The sequence below is a fragment of the Antechinus flavipes genome, chromosome 4 (genome assembly GCF_016432865.1).
Source record: "Antechinus flavipes isolate AdamAnt ecotype Samford, QLD, Australia chromosome 4, AdamAnt_v2, whole genome shotgun sequence".
In the NCBI taxonomy this organism is placed as follows: Eukaryota; Metazoa; Chordata; class Mammalia; order Dasyuromorphia; family Dasyuridae; genus Antechinus; species Antechinus flavipes.
The window spans coordinates 312,572,411-312,595,023 of NC_067401.1; the positions used below are offsets into that span (position 1 = coordinate 312,572,411).

Below are 22,613 nucleotides of genomic sequence, written 5' to 3' on the forward strand. Positions count from 1 at the left end.
GCCTTCTATTGATATAGAAAACGGGATCATTTGAATTTTATCATCTTTCTTTGTCTCTGCTTAGCTTTTTTGTTGTTATTGTTTTAAGGCAATTGAGAGTAAGTGATTTGCCTAGTGTCTAGGGCCAGATTTAAACTCAGGTCCTCCTGACTCTGGGGCTTTTGCTCTATCATGTCACTAGTAAAAATTTTAATAAGTAATGAGTGAAATGTGGGCAAAAAATTGGGGAAATTATTCTAATATTACATAACCTGGATAATTAAGAGCTGCCTGTATTAGGTTTGAATAACCCAAATATCACACTTTGACCAAGATTCTAGAGGGTAGGACATATATTATGACAACTTAGATTTAACTTACATTATTCAAATCATCTTTTCATTTTAATTATATAATATCCTATTTGCACTTTACTTTTCAGTGAGAAGTGCCAACTTTGAACATATATATATATATATATAATATATATGTGTGTGTGTGTGTGTGTGTGTGTCTATATATGTGTCTATATATATATATAGACACATATATTATCTCAGTCCCTTCCACCACTATGCTATTAATCTTCCAAATTATCTTAGTGGTGTTTTCTAAATCCTAATAGCTGATCATATGCACATAGATAGTCAATTCCTTTTGATTGGGGCCAGAAATGGGGCTGGGCATTATTCTCTTTTACAGTTACTATGGTGATGGATCCTCAAAAATAATAACTTACTTTGTTTCTCTCAACATGATTCATAAAGCAATGTATATTAAAAATAAACTAACTACATTAAAAAATAAAAATAATAATAAATTACATTTATATATCACTTAACTATGCATGAAGCTCTTTGCATATGTTATTCCGTTTGGTCCCTGAAAGGAGATGCTATTATTGTCCCAGTTTGATGCTCAGAAAAGTCAACCAGCTTTCTGTAAGAATCCAAAGCTTGTAAATATCTGAATAAGAATTTGACCTTAAGTCCTACTCCAAATCCAGAATTTGATCCATTTTAGCCTATGCGGGACAATAAAAATGGAATACCCAGATCAATAGCATCCACTTATGATGCCCACATGCAATGTCACTATTCAATAGTGTCTCTCCTTTATGAGACTGGTCTTTCTATCTAATCCATGCTGGAAGTGAATTACTTAGGGGCTTACTTAGGGGCTGATACCATTCTGGTTGGTGCCAGAACTTTGACCTACTTTGATTCTGATTCTGACTAGTTTGTCCCATCCCCTCCAATCCCAGGGTATCGTCACATTTATGCTAAACTTTGTAAGGAGAGCTAATTGTTTTAGCCCAGTGCTTATCGGAACTCTGGGATTCAACAGATTCACCACCTCCAGTCTCTTTCTTAAAGAGACCTGGGCATTAGTTCATATTCAAGCTTGACTATTATAAAACCATAATTTTCCTGTCTTGAACAATAACTCAAAGAGAAGAGTGCGCATTGGCTTAAATTATTTAGATAGACTTTGCTGAAATGGGTGTTTTTGTCCTCTGAAATGGGGGGGTAATTCAGACTCAGCACTACATCAACTTCTAGTCGTCACCAGCTCCTCTGAAATGGAGGCATCAATTCAGTCTCATTAGAATTTTTCCTAACCTGTGATAAAAACAGAGAGAGATTCCTAATTAAGTGTTTAATTGAAGTGATTTAACATTAACTAAATCAAAATAAATAACGATAATACTACTTATCTCTTTTCCTCTTTCTAAGAAAGCTCAGGATACTGTCTTCAAATTCCCACTTCTTTTTCTCAACTCTTATAATCCAAAACCAAATCTGTGCCTATTATTGAGTATCTCACCTAATGCTTATTCTATTATTTTCCTTCTTTGCCAGGCAATCACCTTCTACTTCCTAATGGACTTATAAATTACATCCAGTAAATAAAGGGAACTTAAGTCAGCAGGGATGTTGAAACCCAATGCTATCAAATCTAAAGCTGACCATGAAAGTATTGCTTCTCCCATGTCAAACCACTGATTTGTGAATCAAAGATCACTAATGAATATAGCAACCTCAGCATGTTATGAGTGGTTAAACCAGAAACAAGCCTCTTCCTTATCACCCATTCAGAATTGTAAGCCTTCTGATAGCTCTATAGACACACTGATACATTTACATAATAAAACCCAAATGAAGACAGAAGATTTGATTTTGCACATGTCAATTTTGCCAGCAATTTTCTATTTACTCTCAGATTTTTATTGCAGAGTGAAAAAACAGATGAGTATAGATAAATTTTATTTGGGGTGTAATAGTCCCAAGAACATAGTGTTTTATTATTTGGAATTCCTTATAGTTTTTAAATTATCACCATATAAATAATGTAACTATAAAGACTCACATGTATGTGTGTATGCATGCATCTTTACAATCATTGGACATTTGTTAGTTATCCATCAAGCAGAGTACAGGCAGATGTTAGCCTGTCAAATATGAAAAAAACATGCTAAAGACAAGGGCAACCCAATTTTCCCATTTTAGTTCATATATAATTTTATCTAAAAAACAAACTTTCTCAAGAAAAGGACACATACTTAGACCCATAGTTTGTGGGTTTAAGTATTCTCTATCTAAATGAAGGATTTGGGTGACTGAAATATTACCTACCTGGAGACTTTCTAGGGACCTTATTGCAACACATGCTATGATTTGAAATGGGTTCTTATATTTTTAAAGGGAATTGCCTATAGTGCAGCTGGAGGTATGTCATTTGTTTCATAAGCTAGAGGACTCAGAGCCTTCTAAAATGTGCTTCTTTTATCTCTCCTTGCTTGACTTACTTTCCCTGCAGGCTTGCATGCCAGGATTTTATAGATTGCCTTCTGAATCTGGTGGCCGGAGACCTGGACCAAGCCTGGGTACCTGTGTTCCATGTCAGTGTAATGGACATAGCGATGTGTGTGACCCTGAAACGTCTATATGTCAGGTATTAATCTATGACCTTTCTTTATCTGTTTACACTGTCATTTTTCTTCATGTAAATGATACTGCTGCCTTACCAAGCCAACACCAGAGAGCACATTTTAATCTTATTTTTGTTTAAGGAAGGATGCAGTCAAGGACATTTGGCTTAAAAGTGACTTTTCCTGACTAAATGATTGTCCCCTGTTGATTTTCTTGCATTAAGAATTCTAAATACATTGCTGTTTTCTAATATATTCCTGTATTCAGTGGGAAAATAATGGCTTGCACCAAAAATATACAGCTAGTGTAAACAATAATCATACTCTGAATTTTTATAACTTCAACCTTCAAGGAACTTATAACTTATTCCATAGGCATTGCCTCATTTATCTTCACACCAGTCATATGAGGCAAGTGGGGGTTCACTATTATTATCCACATTTAATAGCCTAGGAAGTGAAGGTAAGTGACGTGGGAAGAATGGAAGTGTATTTCCTCAATCTGATTTCCATATCTTATTCACTAGACTATAATAAAATGATGTACCCATTTGTAGTGAGTTTCCTACTAAAATTGTTTTTTTTAATTGTTTTACTGTTAAAAGGCAATTATTTAAGAATTACTACTTATTCAAAAAAACCAGAATGGTATGATGAGTAGAGTGATACTCTTGGAGGCAGAAAGACTTAAAATCTCATCTTTGGCACATTATGGTTGTGTTACTCTGCTTAATTCATTTAATCTCTCAGTATCCTGAGATATTCTCAAAAATTTTTAAAACAATTATAGGCTTGCATTGATATAGGGAGTTTCCCAGGAAGGAAGAGTTCTTAGAAGGGAATTCCTTACGCTAATGAAATCCTAGGTCTAAACCAAAAAAGGAAAGAAAGAAAAAAATCCTGATACTGTGATATTTTTGTTCTTATAAACCTGGTCTTTCTTTTCCTTTCCCTTGGAAATATGGAAAGAAACTGAATTGTTGAAAAATATGTAAGTTAAGTTCTTTCTACTGTTAGAAACAGCTCCTTTCCCCTCATCCTACTCATTTCTAGTCAGCAATCAATTGGTAGTCCTGTGTCTTGTGAATAGTGAACTACAATTTTATCCTGGAAATTGATACATTCAAATCAGAGTAAAAAAATTAATTTGAAGTGAAATGTACTATTATTGCTATGACCAACAGTATAAACAGAAATTTTCTATTAAAGAAAATTATTTTTAGCCTAGATCAAATATTAAGAAGAAACTGAAGTTTGGGTCAAGTTAAGGATTCTACAAAAGAGCCAAGATCATAGATTTTTTAAAGCTGACAGGAACTTTTAGAAATCATTTATTCCAAACCTTTCATTTTACATATAAGTTACTCTAAGGCAAAGGTAAATTACTTGGCCAAGACTAAATAAGTAATAGGTAACAAAGATTAAATTTGAATCCAGGTTCTCTGATGCCAAATGAAATCATCTTTCTGTTATACAGTACTACCTCCCACTTGGGGAAAAGCTAGGTGGCAAATAGAAAGCCAAATTTGGAGTCAAAAAGAATCATCTTCCTGAGTTCAAGACTGGCAAATCACTTCACCCTGTTTTTCTCAATGAGAAGGAAATGGCAAATCAGTATATCATCTGTGACAAGAAAACCCCTAATGAGGTTACAAAGAGTTGGACACAACACACACACACACACACACACACACACACACACACACATACACACATACACACACACACCCTTCTTAGGGCATGTCATGAAGGTGACCTTATAATAATAAAAGGCATAATCAGCAGAATGGATCCCCTGGCATTCTTTGTCATGACAAAAAAAAAGCTTCTAATTTACGTCTTTTCTATGTGAACAAAACTAAAGAATTATCCCTCTCTCTTATCACCACTAGATGATAAATATTTTGTCAACAACAAACCATGAAATGGAGAAAAATGTAAAATTTGTGCAGTAAAATTGAAATAGTGCTAGAAAACAAAGAAAAAAAGTATTAAGAATCACATTATTTTTATGTTGTTAATTAATATTAATTTAATTACTGTATTATAATATGAGATCCTCAGTAATGATCCACATGTCAGTGTACTACTGAATCTATTATACCATTTTTGTCTCTAAATATAACCCTAACATGGAAAATTCTATCCCTATCCAGAGATAGAACTATGGAGACTGAATGTGAATTGAAGCATAATACTTTCATTTTTTTTCTTTTTTTTTACTTTTTGTTTCTTATGTTTTTTTTTTCTTTTTGTCTAATTTTTCTTGAATAACATGCCAAATATGAAAATATTTCAAAGGACTGCACAAGTTTAATCTATGTTTGCTTGCTGTCATGGGAAAGGAAAGAGGAAGAAAAATTTGGCACTCAAAATGCTACAGAAATGAATGCTGAAAACTATCTTCACATATATTTGGAAAAAGAAAATACTATTAGAGTTCTCTCAAAAATAAATAATAAATAAATACATGTAATCCCAACTCAAAAAAAAATGTATAAAGAAGGTTCACACATTCACTTGGAAAATAGAATTCACACATTCTCTTTGTAGAAGAAAATAAAGTACTTGTTTTATTTAGTAGAATTGATTTAATTATGTATCCAAAAGCAACCCAAAATATTTTCACGATTCTGTAGTGTTCATATTGAACTTAAACAAAATTCAATTTTTTTTAAAAAGCAAGAAAATAAAGTTGAAGATCATATCAGCTAATCAATCAACATGTATTATAGAGAGCAGATAAATTCTCTAAAGAATTCAATAAGTTCCTCTAAACTAAATAAGCATATGCTATAATACTGAATATCTTTAATGCAAAGTTGGGATTAAAGAAAGGTGGTAAAAATGTGCTGGGAAATATGGTTTAGAGTAAGAAATGAAAGGGGTCAGAGACATTGTTGCTGTTGTCTGTACTTAGTTCTTCAAGAGAACTATTGACATCATGATAGTAATATTTAACTTAGGGGTGAACTAAATAGATTTCATAAGAAGCTTCATATCTGTACATTTTCTTCAGTAAGATTCATAAGGTTCTAAACATGGTATTTGCCAAAATATATAATGCAAAGAAAAAATAAAGAAATTTATTAAAGCATTATAGAGAGAAAATGATTGGTCTCTAAATGATTTCCAAATCACTTTTCTCTAGTCAAGTTGTAGACTTATCACAATCAACTTGAAATTAGAAAAAAAGCATAAATCACAAAGATAAAAATGTCCAATTAAATCAGCTACAACCAGATATAGTCAAACAAGTTATTTATACACAAAAACCTTGAAATAGAAGTAAAAAAAAAACATTGTTATGAACCATCATTTACTACTTCCTACAAAAGTTTAAGTTGTATGGGAATTAAAAAAACAAAAACAATTAACAACACATGGTGAGCCAAATGAACCTAGAAAATGCCTCACCATTAAGCATTTGATTTCCTTGCCAAGTGGACAAATAAGAATCATAGGTAATACTAGTTTAAGGTAGAAATTGCTATGTGGAATCAACAGATTTGAACTCTAATACCTTGGTCTCTGAGGTACATAAACAGATAGAAATGAAGAACAAAGATGAGTACAACTAGAATAGACCAAATATAGACACAGGGAATTCAAGTGAAGTGAAAGTGAAAATAAACCATTTTGAGGGCACCAAGATTTCAATTTTCAAGAAGCATGAAATGAATGGAATGAATTAATGAAAAATTTTTATCAGGTATTTATAATGTGTCATGCATTGTGCTAAGTAATAGGAGTAGAAATACAAAAACAAGAGAATCTCTAAGGATTGATGAAAAGAGAAGAGGCCTTTTCATCAGAGACTGAAATAAAGGAGATGATGAGGGGCAGTGTCGGGGGGTATTAGATGGCAATTCACAACAAATTGCCTCGATTTTTCAGTGAAGTATAAAGTATGACTCTCAGTTCAGAAGGTAGGGAAGAGTTTACTATTTCAGGCTTGAAAAAAGAATGGTTGGAACAGTCACTGTGGTGATAGCAAATTGATTAGGGAAAAGCAGAATTGCCTTTTGTCAATGTAGACCCAGTTGAAATTAGATCATACAAATTTGTAGTGAACCCTGTCAGCTTAGTTGTATGAATTCCTCTATCCCCACTCATAACGGTAGTATAACAGGAGGCAGATGACAGAAGTCATCTAATGCTGGGGTTTGACAGGATATGAACGGATAGAACAAGGAAGCAATACTTTCAAGAATAGAACATAGAACATAATTGAATTGGTTTCCCAAGAAATTGATATTGGAAAATGAGAAGAATATAACTATAGCAGGGTATAAAAAAATTAGTAGTCAGAGTGGAAAGTTTGGAGGCTGAGGATGAATAATAAATTTAGGAGTAATAAGGAATATAGTGAGATGGAATGATAGATATGATTATAAAGGAATTTGAAAGGTCTTTAATATGAAAGTAGAATTCATATGAGTGATGAAAAATTTAGGGGTGGCAATACCCCTATGTAACTGAAGAGAAATAACTAGACTTTGGATATTGAGTAAACTAAAGGAAAGTTAAGATATTTGAGGGAATATCAGGATGTTCATCTTCCTATTTGAGGGCAGCAACTGAGTCAGAAATGAAAAATATGAGCAAAAGCACAGAACTCATTGAGAGAGGAGGGGAAATGTTCTGAGAATTAATAGATAATATTCTTCAGGATCTGAATTGCATTATAAGTTTGAAGAAAGTGTATCTCAAAGAAGGAGAGATTGTTAGGAATAATAGTAATATAGGAAAATGTTGGAAGTGGCAACTGGAAACCAGTATTCTGACTGCCCCACTAAACCTGTTGAGATGTGAGTGAAGATACAATGAGGGGAAGATGAAGAAAGGAATCCAGGTCCTAATGAGCAAAAGAAGAGATATAAAAAAATTAAGTGTTATAATGATAATATAAGTTCTATAGAGTACAGTGGAAAAGGCAGGAAGATCTGGAGTGGGACATTTCAGCACAGGATTGAAGTGGATAGCAATGAAGGCATGTGATTAGGGAGGAGGTCTTGCTTTTCAGCAATCGGGGAGGATTTCAATATCATTGATTTGGGGAAAGTAATAGGGGAAGTATGCTAACCAGTGGGGATGCATTCAGACCAGATTATCAATAGATGGGAGAAACTCTTAAGAAAAATATAGGTTATTGGAAGTTTCCAAGTCTCATTCACAACCAGTTCCTCAAGATCTCAGCACATCTTCCACTTCTCTACCCTAGGAAAATAAGACGATTGAGACAATTGTGTCTCAGTGGTGTCTGGAAGCTTGACTTCATGGCAGCCAGAAGTGCAGTGTGTTTTAGTCCTATTCAATTAGAAGCCCATCCAGGGGTATAATTTTGTTCTGTCCTGGGGAATCTCAGAGTCTAACAAGAAGGCAGTTGTGTCCTGAATATTTTGGAAAGCCAGTCCATTGCCACAAGTACTTGATTCTCATTCTCCTTTATAATGGGAGTTTTCAATTGTAACATGTCAGTGACATAAATGTTTTGTTTACTAGTCATTTTCTACCTAAGGGAGAATACCATGTTCACTCCTCCTCTGAAAGTCAGTGTGAAGGAGAAGCGTCAAGAATAGCATCATGATTTATGTGGTGTGTCTGTGCACTTAACCAGAAGAGCTGATAAAGTTAACCAAGTGGGTATGTGGGAATGTCATAAAATATTGACTGTCCTGTAAAGTTTAACAACATTCACTTACTCCAGAAGAGAACGATGAAAAAAGTTGTAGATACAGTAGAGATGCTTTTACTGTGATAGCACCAAACTCCCCTGAGTACTTTCATTCATATCATTTTTTTGAGCCATTTTCTATGTTATCTTCAGCGACTGTGGCTCAAATGTTAATACCAGTTTAGTTTTCAATACACTGATAGCAAAAGCAAAAGGCTGACAACTATTTTTCAGGCCTCCTTAGGTCTCCAAGATTGCCCTTGTTCATATTCTAAGAGTGTACAAAACCATACCATCAATTTGTCCAAGCTATGTTTTGCTTTGGTCTGATTTGTAAAGAGAAAAAAAAAAGACAAGTCCTTCAGAAATGTAACTGATAACACATACACATCGCCTGTCATGCTACTCTATAATTTCTCATTACAATTCATAGAGAAGTGTTGCTTATTTTAGGAGTGTCATCTCTTACATTGTGGCCCTAGGAGAAGGAATAATTGGCCAATGAAAATGAGTACTTCCTTGGGACAGATGAATAGATATTTGTGAAAGACCATGATACCAAAACAAGTATCAAAATGAAACAAATCATATTATATTGTTTACGATTCTACTATAGGGCTGTGAAATATTAATGTTGTGCTACTATCATATAAGAAAGCTTGACTAGTTTCATGTAAAGTATAAAATAATACCTATAAAATAGCAAAAAAAGATTTTGAATATAGCAGCATGACCAGATAAGTAATACCACTGGAAGAGAAACCCTGGCATTCAACTTTGTTAGACTGATCATGTCTCAAAAATAAATATTATGATTCCAAAAATATATATAATTGGTACTTGTATGATGTAAAGTGTAGCACTGGCACCCTCTTTGAAAGTACAATATTCTGATCATGAGAAAGCTCTCTTCAATTATAAGAGTTAAAAACATTTGACACTGTATAGATTCATTATTATGTCTTTGTGAGTACACCCTCCACCAGTGTAAAGCATAACCATTTTATGGCTCAGTAAGCAGTTATATATTTCTGTGGCAAAAAACAAACAAACATAAATTTAGTGGCAATTTTGGCAGAATGTAAAAAATAGGACCTTAAATCTATAGTCATCACTCCTAAATAGAATTGGCTTTTTTAGTCAACAAAAGAGTCATACAAAACACCATGTCAATCACTTGTTAAATGTGAAAGACTTCAAGTTATTTAGATTTCTCTTAAATGTACATGAAAAAGATAATTCATTTCATGGAAACTTTCTCAAACAATTATCAGGATATGGTTTAAATTCAATATAGGTAAAAAATTTTAATGAGATAAAAGGAATAATAGAAACTGAAATCTTTTAGCTCAAATGCAGAAGTTCCATCAAACCAACCCATAAAGGAGATTTTAGCAATATCTTGGCTTTACCCAGGCATGATTTTGAATATATGGATATCAATCCCCTAAATTGTTTGCCTTTTCTATTCTGATTCATACTTCTGTTTTAAAAAAGATTATTGATCAATTTACCACTTAGGTAGAATGGTACAGTGGGAAAAATACTGGATTTGGAGTCAGAGAAACTGGTATTCAAATTTTGGCATAGTTTCTATCTGTGCTACGTTAGGTAAGCCATTTTGTTTCTCCTTATTTCAATTTCATTATCTATAAAATAAGGTCATTTAGTTAGATTAAATGATCTCTATGTGATGTTTAAAAAGTTCAAGAGAGTTTCTGGGTAATTTAATCATTTTATTAATAAGGTCAGCAGATTATTAATAAAAGAATGATAATTCGGCCATCTCTCTTAAATCCAAGATCCCTAATGGCAGTGGAGACGATTTATATGCCCTTCAAAAGAATAGTGACGAGGGGTAGCAATCAACTCAGATTAGCTAATACAATAATAGGTAGGCTATATGAAAATAAAGGTCTTCAGATACAAAATTTAGATCATTTGAATTTTGGTCAGAGACATCAATTTCTATATTACTTGTCTTGATGATAGGGAGAATCAACCTTTCCCTAGGCCTATCTGGGCAAACTCAATGAGCAGCACCTATTAGTCCATATTTAGAATTTCTTTTACTAACTGATTAGATCTTAACCCAAGTAAATTTCTAAAAAAAAATTCCCATACTGGCTGGTTTCTGGATGACAAAGCAGAAAAGGGAAAAAAACCTTGGTCCTAATATAATAATTAGTTATTTCATTTATAAGATCAAAATTATCCCATGTGAAAGAGAAGGAGAAGAAAAAGAAGTAATTGGTACTGGGTTATCATGTATTCTTATTATAAGCCTATCCAGTGCTAATCCCTACACAAACTGCATGATGTTTTGAGACAAAGTTCATTAAATTATGATTTCCACAATTCATACAATAACAGAATTTTGGTAATTGGAAGGAAGGTTATCTAGTCATATTTAAAAAGAATATTCAAATTAAATAAAAAAAATTGGTGGTCTAATATGTTTGAAAAGGTTGTTCATAATATCTTATTTGCTGCCCTGACCCTTCCCTTCCCTATAAAATGTATTTGCTACTGAAGACAGATTAGATTGACAAAAAAAGAATACATCGCTATATCCATTTGTGTATAACTATATTGATAATTGAGGCACATAACTTCCCACTTTCTTCTAATATTAAGATCAATACTGCAACTATGTTTTATGGTTAGGTTCTGAAAGCTGGCTTAGGATAATTAATTTAAATCAGAAATTTAGCCCATGAAATTCTTATTGGTATCTTTTTTTGATATAAGGGGTCTTATCAGCTTGTGACCAGCCATGCAATGAGACCTTAGACTCTGGAAAACTGGCCATCAGAGTAAGCTCTAGTCTCTTTAAGAAAAGAACCAATAAATTTTCAGTCAACTATGAAATGAGTCTGACTCTCTCTCTTCCTCTTCCTTTTCTGCTTCCTTCACTTGCTCAATCAGTTGCAGCACTTAAGGATCACAAAGCATGAATTTTGGAGAAAACAAAACAGATAAGACTGCTTTCCCACCATTCATAGCCATAGAAATCCATGAGAAGCAAGAAACTGTGAAACATCATTGAAGTGCCAGAGATGGCATCTTTTCTATATAAAAAGGGAAAGAGCCATATTAGTTGCTCCCCTCACAATAAGACATACATTTAAATTAATCTGTTCCTAACAGATACCCAATTCAAGAGTTAAACTATAAAATTTCAGCACATTCTAATTCTAGTTTTCCTGATAGTCTAGTAATCTCTAAAGGATAGGTTTCAATAAATCTCATTTAGTTGTATACAAGTTACCTCTTTTTATGCCCTAAGCTCAGTTCTGATTTACTACATTAACACTAAGTTAGAAAAGCACTTGCCACTAAATGTGGAAAATAATATGTATAGGCTAGAATGATCATGGTCCATTTCCATTTTAAGAAAAATCCTGTATACCAGTGGAATAAAACTAATTCAATGGTAGAAAAAACATCTAGGACCAAATGTTGGAGCTTTAAAATTCTTGACATGCATCATCATAATTAAACAAGAGATAGCCTGGGACAGTAACCAAAGTAGACAAAGAGAATAACTCCACAGGAGTAAGTCATTTCATTCATGGGTCATTGTTTTTTGCTCATTGTCAATGCAGATACAATAACATAACTTCTTTTACTATTCAAAGCAGAAAGCTCCTTTGAAAGTTGTTCATGTCAAAAATTACTGAAATACATTTGTCAATGTTTTTAACAAAAACTTATCTGAGACAATTTAATCATTTCCTTAGACTGGAAATAGAATTGTCTTAATTTTTGTTAATATTCAGTGTCAAACCTTGTACCCCTTTCTCCTTTATAGAACTGTCAGCATCACACTGCTGGTGATTTCTGTGAAAGATGTGCTATTGGATACTATGGAACTGTCAAAGGATTGCCAAATGATTGTCGACAATGTGCCTGCCCACTCATCACTTCTAGCAACAAGTAAGTATAACAAAGAGAACCCCTTTCCAAATTAGTGAAAACTCTATTCTGTTGCTAATAGACTATGCCTAGGACCCAAATGTTTGAGGTCAAATGAGCAAATCTCAGGCTGGATATAATAAGCTATTAACACAATTAATTATATGAAAGTATAACACATTTGTAGTTATTTTTTTTCATAATTTTTCCCTGTATGATCTAGTTGTGGGTCAGTAATTGCTCCCTTTTAAATTAACATTTGATAAATAAAGAACAGCAGATGATACATTTATAGAAAGGAGGTGGGCAAGAAATATAATTTACCCATGTGCAAGAATCTTTCCATTATAACATAAAGTAATCACTTAAAGATTCATCTTACTTTTGCATAATTGTACCTACCCTTTTCTATTATTACTGCCTTTGCTTAGTGTCTACATTTGTCAGTAGGTAATGAAAACAGTAGTATTAGAAGATGAAGATTTTATTTTATATTCCAAATCAGGGTAATCACTAATAAAAGTGATGTTTGATGGACAAAAATTATCACCAAGTAATATTCTGCTCTCATAAGCAGGGAAGCTAGAGCAGTTCCATATGTTGTTTCATGTGATCAGTTAGTATTTATTTAGAATGGAATCAATTCTCACAGGTTTTTATTCATCTTTCCACTGAGAGTTTCTGTTCTTATTGATGAGGTAAATTGCATTAACATTCCAGAGTGCTGGAGTAGAATTCAAATCCTGCCTCACATATTACATAGCTGTATGATTCAAGGCACATCACTTAAAATAACCTCTCATTCTTGGTATTCTCACCCATTAAGTGAGGATGGTGATATAACACCTACCCCATACAAAATTCAAATGAGATAAAATATGTAAAATGTTTTCGCATCCTTAAGATGTTGTATAAATTCCAGCTATTATTACAAGATAGGCATTATGGTATAGTGAAGAGAGAACTAGCCCTGGAGTCAAAATAAATTGGATTCAATCTCCTGACTGACACATACTAATTGTATGACCCTAGAAAAGGGTCATACCTCATTTGTAAAGTTAGAGGGTTGGATTAGATGGCTTCTAAAGTCCTAACTCTAAAATTCTAAAAATATAGATTTGAATTCAGGAAGATGAATCTTTCTCACTCCAGACTCCATGACTTTCTAAAATATTGTGATGCTATAGAGTAGATACCAGAGACGGGTACAAACTGCAAAATGATCTAAGTATCCTCCCTGATATCCCTGCATCCTCAGGAACAGTTCATCATGGAGGCGGCTTCATCCAGAATTACCATGTGGGCCATTGTCTCCAAAGGCCACTCTGATCTCTATGACCTTGAACTGTGAATAATTCTCTCACAAGTTGACTAGTTCAGTGAGTCAGCTTTGGGAGCTGTTCATGGTTAAAGTTACATTAAGGCATACAGGCATTTTCTTTTGGAGGTAAAGTATCTCAATTTTGTTCACTTCATCCTCAAGAAATTTCCAGCTGCCTGGCAGTTCAATTAACACCAGATCCCCTGGGAACTATTTTTTTTTCCAGAAATTTCAAGGTCACCATCACTTACATTACCAGCCATCAAAATGGGTAGTGTAGATGCACTGTCATGAAAGCCTGAATTTATATACCTGATAGATAAGTCATGGCACGTGAGCCTCTTCTACAATATAAATCTTAAAGCCATTAAAATTCAACCAGAATTATTAGAATTAATCTTCTAGCAGCAGGTTTGAGATGTTCCTCCGCAGGATCAGTTCTCTGCCTTCCAAGCAGGTAATACACCATGTCTATTAGAAGGTTAGTGTTAGATGGGGTCCTGAATTGTTTTAGTTGTTGTTCAAACATTTTTCAATTGTGTCTACCTCTTTATGACTCCATTTGGGGTTTTCTTGGCAGAGATACTGGGTGGTTTGCCATTTCCTTCTCTAGTTCATTTTGTAGATGAGGAAACTGAGGCAAACAGGATGAAATTACCTGCCCTGTGTCACATGAATTAATGGGTATTTGAGACCAGATTTGAATTCAGGAATATGACTCTTTCTGAATTCAGACCCTATGCAACCTTGCTGCCCTGAACTCTTACTAACCAAACAATAACCCATCTGTGCATAGCTAACAAATCAGGCAGAAGGCACAATCTAGGTTGAAGTCAAACAGCAAAGGATCAAAAATTCACAGGAAATAAAACTCATGGAGAAAACTAGCAATAAAACCCATGGTCTCAGATGTTCTGTACAAGTGGCTAATAAACCAGATGTCTACAAAGATGTTAATTTATCCTTCTAGGTATCATTAAGATACCTAATAAGGTGAGACTCATGATTGAAATATGATTATGGAAAGATATATCTACCTCAAATAGAATACAACATTTTTAAAAGGAGGTAATAGAATTATGTCATAAATTTTAAAAAAGATTTGCACATATGTTGCCAATGGGTTTCCTGTTTAGGGATTAGATTTGACTAGGTAACCTGTAAAAGTCCATTCCAATTATGAGATTGGTTCTATGATTCCTAATAGTAAGATTTGATGAATAGTATTCTATTCCTGCTACAATGGGCCAATGCAATAACTTACATTGTTATTTGTGAGTGTAACGAATGTATTAATATGTACAAGAACCCAGTGGAGCAACTAATGGCATTGCTGCAACATCTCTGATCCTAGGATAACAAAAATGTTACATTTCATAATAGATTTGCCCCATCTATATAGTATTATGCCATATTGGTGGCAAGAGACACTCTTTTTTTTAAATAACTTTTTATTGATAGAACGCATGCCAGGGTAATTTTTACAGCATTATCCCTTGCATTCACTTCTGTTCCGATTTTTCCCCTTCCTCCTTCCACCCCTTCCCCCAGATGGCAAGAGTCCTTTACATGTTGAATGGGTTGCAGTATATCCTAGATACAATATATGTGTGTAGAACTGAACAGTTTCAAACAGGGAGAATTGAATTCAAAAGGTATAAATAACCCGGGAAGAAAAACAAAAATGCAAGCAGTTTATATTCATTTCCCAGTGTTCTTTCTCTGGGTGTAGCTGCTTCTGTCCATCTTTGATCAATTAAGGCTCTCTTTATTGAAGAGGTCCACTTCCATCAGAATACATGCTCAAACAGTATCGTTGTTGAGGTATATAATGATCTCCTGGTTCTGCTCATTTCACTCAGCATCAGTTCATGTAAGTCTCGCCAGTCCTCTCTGTTTTCATCCTGCTGGTCATTCCTTACAGAACAATAATATAACATAACATTCATATACCACAATTTACTCAACCATTCTCCAATTGATGGACATCCTTTCATTTTCCAGCTTCTAGCCACTACAAATAGGGCTGCCACAAACATTTTGGCACATATAGGTCCCTTGGCAAGAGACACTCTTAACAAGAGAGATCCCCTGTATGGGACCTTTCACCATAGACAAAACCACTTATTTATTCATATAGGAAGTGTCTCTCTGTGTGGTATGCCCTCCAGCAGTAGCACCCATTTTATTTCATACTTCTGGACTGTTCATAGCCTCTACAGTAAATATGTCTTTTCATTGCATAGTGTCACTTTTCTAATAGACAAACAGTACACAAACCATTCCTTAGAAAAGTATCTTAAGTGCTATACTTCCTACCATTAGGATGATTATGCCTTATACTGATGTTATATTTCATAGCATTTGTCCACCTCAATATATTCTTCAAGGTTAGTTATTTCCACCTATAGTTTCACTCCTCCATTCTATGCTTCCTAGCTCCTATGACCATTGGCAACTTGTAAATCTCAGTGTGAGAAACTTATACCTTTGGAAATAGAGAACATATAAAATAGAGCTTGATTTATCATTTTGCTGCCTGCTTAGACTTAAGAAAGTGGAAGAGAAAAATTTAATAATAAAAATTAATCTTAAAAGTAGATCATTATTTTTTTTCAAAGAGCTAATTGTTAAACATTTACTGAATTACTCCTGACATATTACAAACAGTCAAATTAATACATAAATTTGGTACAACTGAATTCCCAGGAAGCCATTTTAGAAAACCAGATCTTCTAGTCTTTCCACAATCTTTACATCACCAGATCTGACTAAAATTTGAAAAAAACATGGTAGATAATTGACCAATCATTGATAGTCATTCCTGTGACCAATAGCTCCTCACTCAAAACCTAGTCTACTTTCTATTGTAGCAAAGGAAATGTCCTTTACTATAGAAATCTCCACTTAATTCTGAACTCTACCTTCCTCATTCATCACTGCTTATTATGATGAATGGGCAAGAAGAATAGAGTCAGTCAGGAAACATTTATTATTACATGCTGGGCACTATGTTAAATACTGAGGAACACTAAGAAAGGCAAAACAGTCCCTGGACTTTAGAAAAGTTTATTCTAATGAAAGGAGACCACTGATAAATAATTTGATGCCTTGAAGCTACATAGATAGTACATTAAAGCTAATCTGAAAAGAGAAAGCTTTAGCAATGTGGGGGATTAGGTCAGCTATAGGTGGTACAATGGATAGACCTCCAGGCCTAAATTCAGGAAGACTCATATTCTTGAGTTCAAATATTACCTCAAACATTTAGTTATGTGAGGCTAGAAAAGTCATTTAACCTTGTTTGCCTCAGTTTCCTCATCTGTAAAATGATCTTGAGAGAGAAATGTCAAGCTATGCCAGTATCTTTGCCAAGAAAACTCCAAATAGGGTCATAAAGAGTTGTACTGAAAACGACTGAGCAATAAGCATTGGAAAAGGCCTCTTCTATCAGATATGATTTGAACTGAGTCCTAGAGGAAACTGAGATGGACTTGAAGGGACAGAGCCCTTTAAGAATGAGGAAGAGCTAGTACAAAGGTCTAACAATGGAAAATGTAGTATTATTTTCAAAGAACTTGCAGAATATTATACCTGGATTAGAGAATATAAGACTACTGTAACAAAGTCCAGTAGATTTTATACACTGTCTAAGACACTGGCAGTCTACAGAAGTAACAAGGTTACTTCTGGTATATAATGGCTTACATTGGTGTGGATACAAAGGCAGGGCAAGTTAATCAGTCCAACTTGTCTTTCCTTCAGAATTATTGACAACTTTCCAACAATCCCATGAGTATAGATGTTTAAAGATCTCCTAAGGAAAGAGATGGTTATGATCCCAGTTTTCTATTAATATCGCTTTTTTTTCCCTTTTTGGCAAGGCACTTGGAGTTAAGTGACTTGACCAGGTCACATAGCTAGTGAGTGTAAGTGTCAGACCAGATTTGAATTTCAGTCACCCTCACTCCAGGGCTCATGACTTTTCCACTGTCATCTTTCTACCCAATCCTATCTATCTAACTGAGATGGGGCTTTTCAGGAGAAAGAGAGGCAGAATAGACTCTGTTCTCTCTCACACGAACACAAGGAGGTAGGGGGTTAGGAAATACTAGAAAATGCTACAAAACAAAGACCCACATTTTGGCAACTGAACAAATGGTCAGCTTCCTGGTTCTCCAATAGTTTGTATCTTGGTCTTGTACAGGCTATTTGAATTGTATGCTCTGTAGAAACCTTTTCTGTTTCATTTATCTTGCCCTCCTTCCAACTCAAAATCTGACTTCTCCCTCGAGCAAAGAATTGCCCTTTTCTTACACACTAGCTGCTTAACCATATCATTCCTCCTTGAGATTAGGATTTAATTATAGGAATCTTTTTTTTATTGTTTTTATTTATTTTTATTATGTGGCTTTGAAAAATGTTAATCTCACACACAAGAGATTATTTTCATGTCTACTTTCATAATTCTTATTTATAAGAAAAAATAGAACCAGACATTGTATGATACATAATTCCAGAAGAACTACAGAACTCTATACATCAAATATATAAGAAGAGGATGTTCTTTTAAGAGCTGTGGGACAGGCATTTATTCAAAAGGGACAAAACCTAATTATGTCTCCCTTTCAAAAATTTACTCTAAAAAATCTTAAGTTGTGAGGATTTTTTTTTTAAATTAATGATCACTCAGCTTCAAACAGATAAGCTGAAAAGCTAGATGGAATGAGTTGCTTATGAGTTTGTGGATCTGTTTTTATATAACTGAAAAATGTGTTGAATAATGAGTTCATGAGTAATAGATCAATTTGTTTACATTTTTGGCAAAGGTGTAATTTTATTATTTATTTAAGCACTATTGATTTAATGCATTATAAGTGAATTAAAGTAAGACGCTGACTGCAGTATACCAATGAGGAGTTCTGTTGCTTTTTCAGCACTAATAAGTTTATGCAGAAACTGCATAAACAGAATGGAATTGGGAGCATTGCACCATTTTGCTACCTAACTACATGGATTGTTTTCCTATATGAAAACCCCAACTGACTATGTTGCTTTCTTGATTCTATAGTTACTTTCTTTGAAAGTAGGCAGGCAAATAGGTCAAAGAAATCACTCTCCAGGTTTTTACCCATTAAAGCAAAAGCCAAAGAAACTGTAGCTTCTTTGCCAGGTCCCTTTATATACCACAATGCCCATATTTATACTTATATTGGGCGGGGGGGAGCTGGAAACAAAAAATATCCAAAACAGATGTATCTTCTTCCTCTTCTCTCCCTCCTGTCTTCCTTGGATTCCCTCAAATCCTAACTAAAATTCTATCTTCCATAAGAAGTTTGTCCTCTTGATACTAATAGTGCTTTATTCTAAGATTATTTTAGGGTATCATGTACATATCTTATTTGTACATAGTTGTACAAAAACAGGCACTACCTTTTTGCCTTTTTCATATCCTTAAGACTTATTATGATGCCTAAAACATAAGAGATACTTAATAAATGGTCATTGACTGACATTTTCATCCAGTGGTATCAACTAGGATAGTTTTTTTTTTTTTAATAACAAGAAATCCTGGAACAAATCTGATTCAGTACATCTGTGGTGATATAAGCCTACTTTTGAAAGCTGCAAAGTACAATGTACATGTTCACAAATACAGAGTGGAGGAAGCATGCCTAGACAGGAATGTGAGAGATCTGGTCTTATTTATTGGTGGATTGCAAGCTCAATATAGTAAACCATGCCCCAAGGCAGCTGAAACAGCTTAAAGTAAATTTAGGTTGCAGTTAGAAAAGCCTAGCATCCTTAAATTCAATAAATAAGCATTTATGAAGGGCTGGTGATGTGCCATGTACTGTGCTAGATAATGGATATCAAGAAAAGAATTAAATGGTCCTGAATAAAAGAAGCTAAAGTCCCACTCTATCTTACATTGATCAAACCTCATCTGAAAACTGTATGCAGTTTTGGATGCCAAATTTTTGGAAAATTAGTGATAAAGTCAAATACTTGGTGGAAAGCAATAAGAATTTTGAGGGGTCTCTACTGAAAACCAAGTAAGGATCAAATTGAAGGAAATGATCATATTTCATCTGGGCAAGAATTATTTGAAAGAAAGGAATATGACAAGATAGCAGTCTTCAAAAATATAAACAGATGTCACCTGAGGATTCTCCTTGTTCTCCTTGACTCAAGAGTGAAAAGAATTAGTAGCAATGAATGAAAGTTGCAGAAAAAACAATTTTAGTCTAGTTATATACAGAAAAACTTTGGAATAATTAGAGCTATAAAAACCTAGAATGTTTAGGCAATATTGAGTTGTGCTTTCTAAAAGGGTCATACATTTTTGTGCATTTCTAGAATAAATTCAAGAATTCCCACTGATGAGACTTACTTTGAAGATGAGAAACACGACTTGTTGATGTGAAAAAATTCTTTCATAAATTTTTTCCCTTTTTTTGTCACCCTGTTCCTCTTCAGTTTTAGCCCTTCTTGCATCTCAGAAGGACTCGATGACTATCGATGTACAGCTTGCCCACGTGGATATGAAGGCCAATATTGTGAAAGGTAATAATAAATGAGAGAAACACCAGAAAGATCATGATGTGGAACTGACGTGATAAAGGATCAGAATAGAAATATAACATCCTCCATGTTCATCAATGACTAATAGTCACTGATCAGTTATGTGCTATCAACTTATTGATAGCAATTAATATATTAATATTCAGCACTATGACAAAATACAAATCATATTCATGCATTGATCAAATATTTATCATGTACCTATGTGCTATGTTCTAGAAAGGAAGCAGAAAGTTTATTATTTTAATCAGTGGTTTAAATAATGTTTTCAAATATATATAATTCATCTCTGTGGGAATATACAACTCATTAATTCATTTGATAAAAATGAATTACCTATATAATATAGATACTGTAATATATACTATCATATAACAACATAATATGATATAATGATACCTATATACAGAACAATATGTCGTGTTGAAAGGGAGGGAAAACTTAAGACAATATCCTTTTATTCACAGAGCTAGCAAACTAGCAAATATTTGTACTTTTTAAAAGTAGCTCAGACCTTTCACAAACATTGATAATTTCTACGGTGGTTATCTTTAAGAGGGTTAAGGCCATTTTAAAACTCTGCAAATTAAGAAAAATGAAAATCTAGTCATTTCATAGGATCATAAAATTATAGATTTAATTCTAGAAGATATCTCAGAGGCTTCATATACCATCTCCCTCATTTTAAAGATGAAGAATCTGCCCAAAGTCATACTAGTACCAGGTATCAGAGGAAGGATTTGAACTCAAGTCCTCTGTGCCTCCAGAATCAATGCACTTTGAAGTGTATCACATTGCTTCCCTATTAGGCTTGGACTTACCAAGAAATCATTGCTGAAGACAGTGAAAGAATGTTGAATTTCAGAGTAAAATAGCCTACCTTTTGTCTAGCTCAAAATGTAGACATTATTGGTCAATATTTTGACAAGTACAATATCTTGCCTAAAAATGCTTAGGTGATGTAGAAGACAGAAGAGCTAATTATTTTGTGTTTTCTCTAATATAATCTTTGTGAGATCCCCTTCTTCTCCATCACCATACTTTCCTTTGATGGGGGTTTACAGGCCCAAATATAGACAATTTCTGAATTTTTAAAGCTAGATCTGTGTGATTTCATTGGTATAGGAAATTCCTAGTGAAGAAATTCATACTACCAATTCAAATCAGCAATAGTTATTCAACATATAATGTTGAAGAGTTCTGGGTCACTGAGAATTTAAGTATTTTGGCATCAAATATGTGTGGAAGTTTAACTTAGACTCAAATTTTTATGACTCTCAGGGCAAGTCACAATCCTCCTTCATCCCACTGCCTCTTAGCTATTCTAGACAATGGTCAATTTCAATGGCCATTGAAAATCTCAAAATAAATATTTCCTGCACTATAGCTGTCATTAGTGCTTTCTATGCCAATTAATTTCTGTGAGAACACTGAGCAGCTCAACTAAACAACATTACATATCTCAGAAGCTCTTTGGATTAGCTAATTATAGTCATATTTACATTGAAAATTATTTGTAATATTTGGACTTTAAGGGTGCTAAATGTTTATCCTTCAAAGCCAAGTAAGAAGTACATATATGCATATGCGTATATATATATATATACACACACACACATATATATGTATATATATATATACATATATATGTTTACATTTCTATATATATGTGTGTGTGTGTATATATTATATGATAGTTTATATTTACTGTGTATGTACTAGACACCTAAGAATATAAGAATAAAAAGTCAAATCGATTTCTTTGCTAACAGAAGTTAACTCTGATATGAATAATCTGAACCAGCAAATACTATTCCAAATTCACTCATATTTGTTTTAACAATGCATTTCATAATGCATGTCAGAATCCAATTTACTTTCTTCATGATATTTTTCTTACACTAATAGTAACATTAAGCTTATACACTTAGCATACCTCAATCAGTAACAGAAAAAAATGAACCCTCTTTTAGGCCAGCCATTTTGGAAAAAGCCACCCTTCAATTCAAAACTGTCTGTGGAAAGCCATATATCAAGAGCTGCATCGATGTGCTTTTACATTTCATATATATTCTATAAATGGATGGGATTTTGTATTATAATTCAAGTGTAAATTTTTCCCAAAAATTATGGTGTTGTGGCAGTCATTATATCTTACAATTAAAGATGTGCAATGTAATTCTCTGATAGAAAAATTTATT

At 33.7% G+C, this 22,613-nt stretch overlaps 1 protein-coding gene across 1 annotated transcript in view; it reads left to right on the forward strand.

Annotated features, from left to right (window-relative positions):
- LAMA2 (laminin subunit alpha 2) overlaps positions 1–22,613 on the forward strand; it is a 770,763-nt gene that overhangs the window by 575,022 nt on the left and 173,128 nt on the right. The window contains exons 30-32 of the mRNA XM_051997719.1: positions 2,800–2,934; positions 12,403–12,527; positions 20,308–20,394. Of these exons, the coding sequence (XP_051853679.1) occupies positions 2,800–2,934; positions 12,403–12,527; positions 20,308–20,394 (347 nt within the window). The remainder of the gene's footprint in view (positions 1–2,799; positions 2,935–12,402; positions 12,528–20,307; positions 20,395–22,613) is intronic.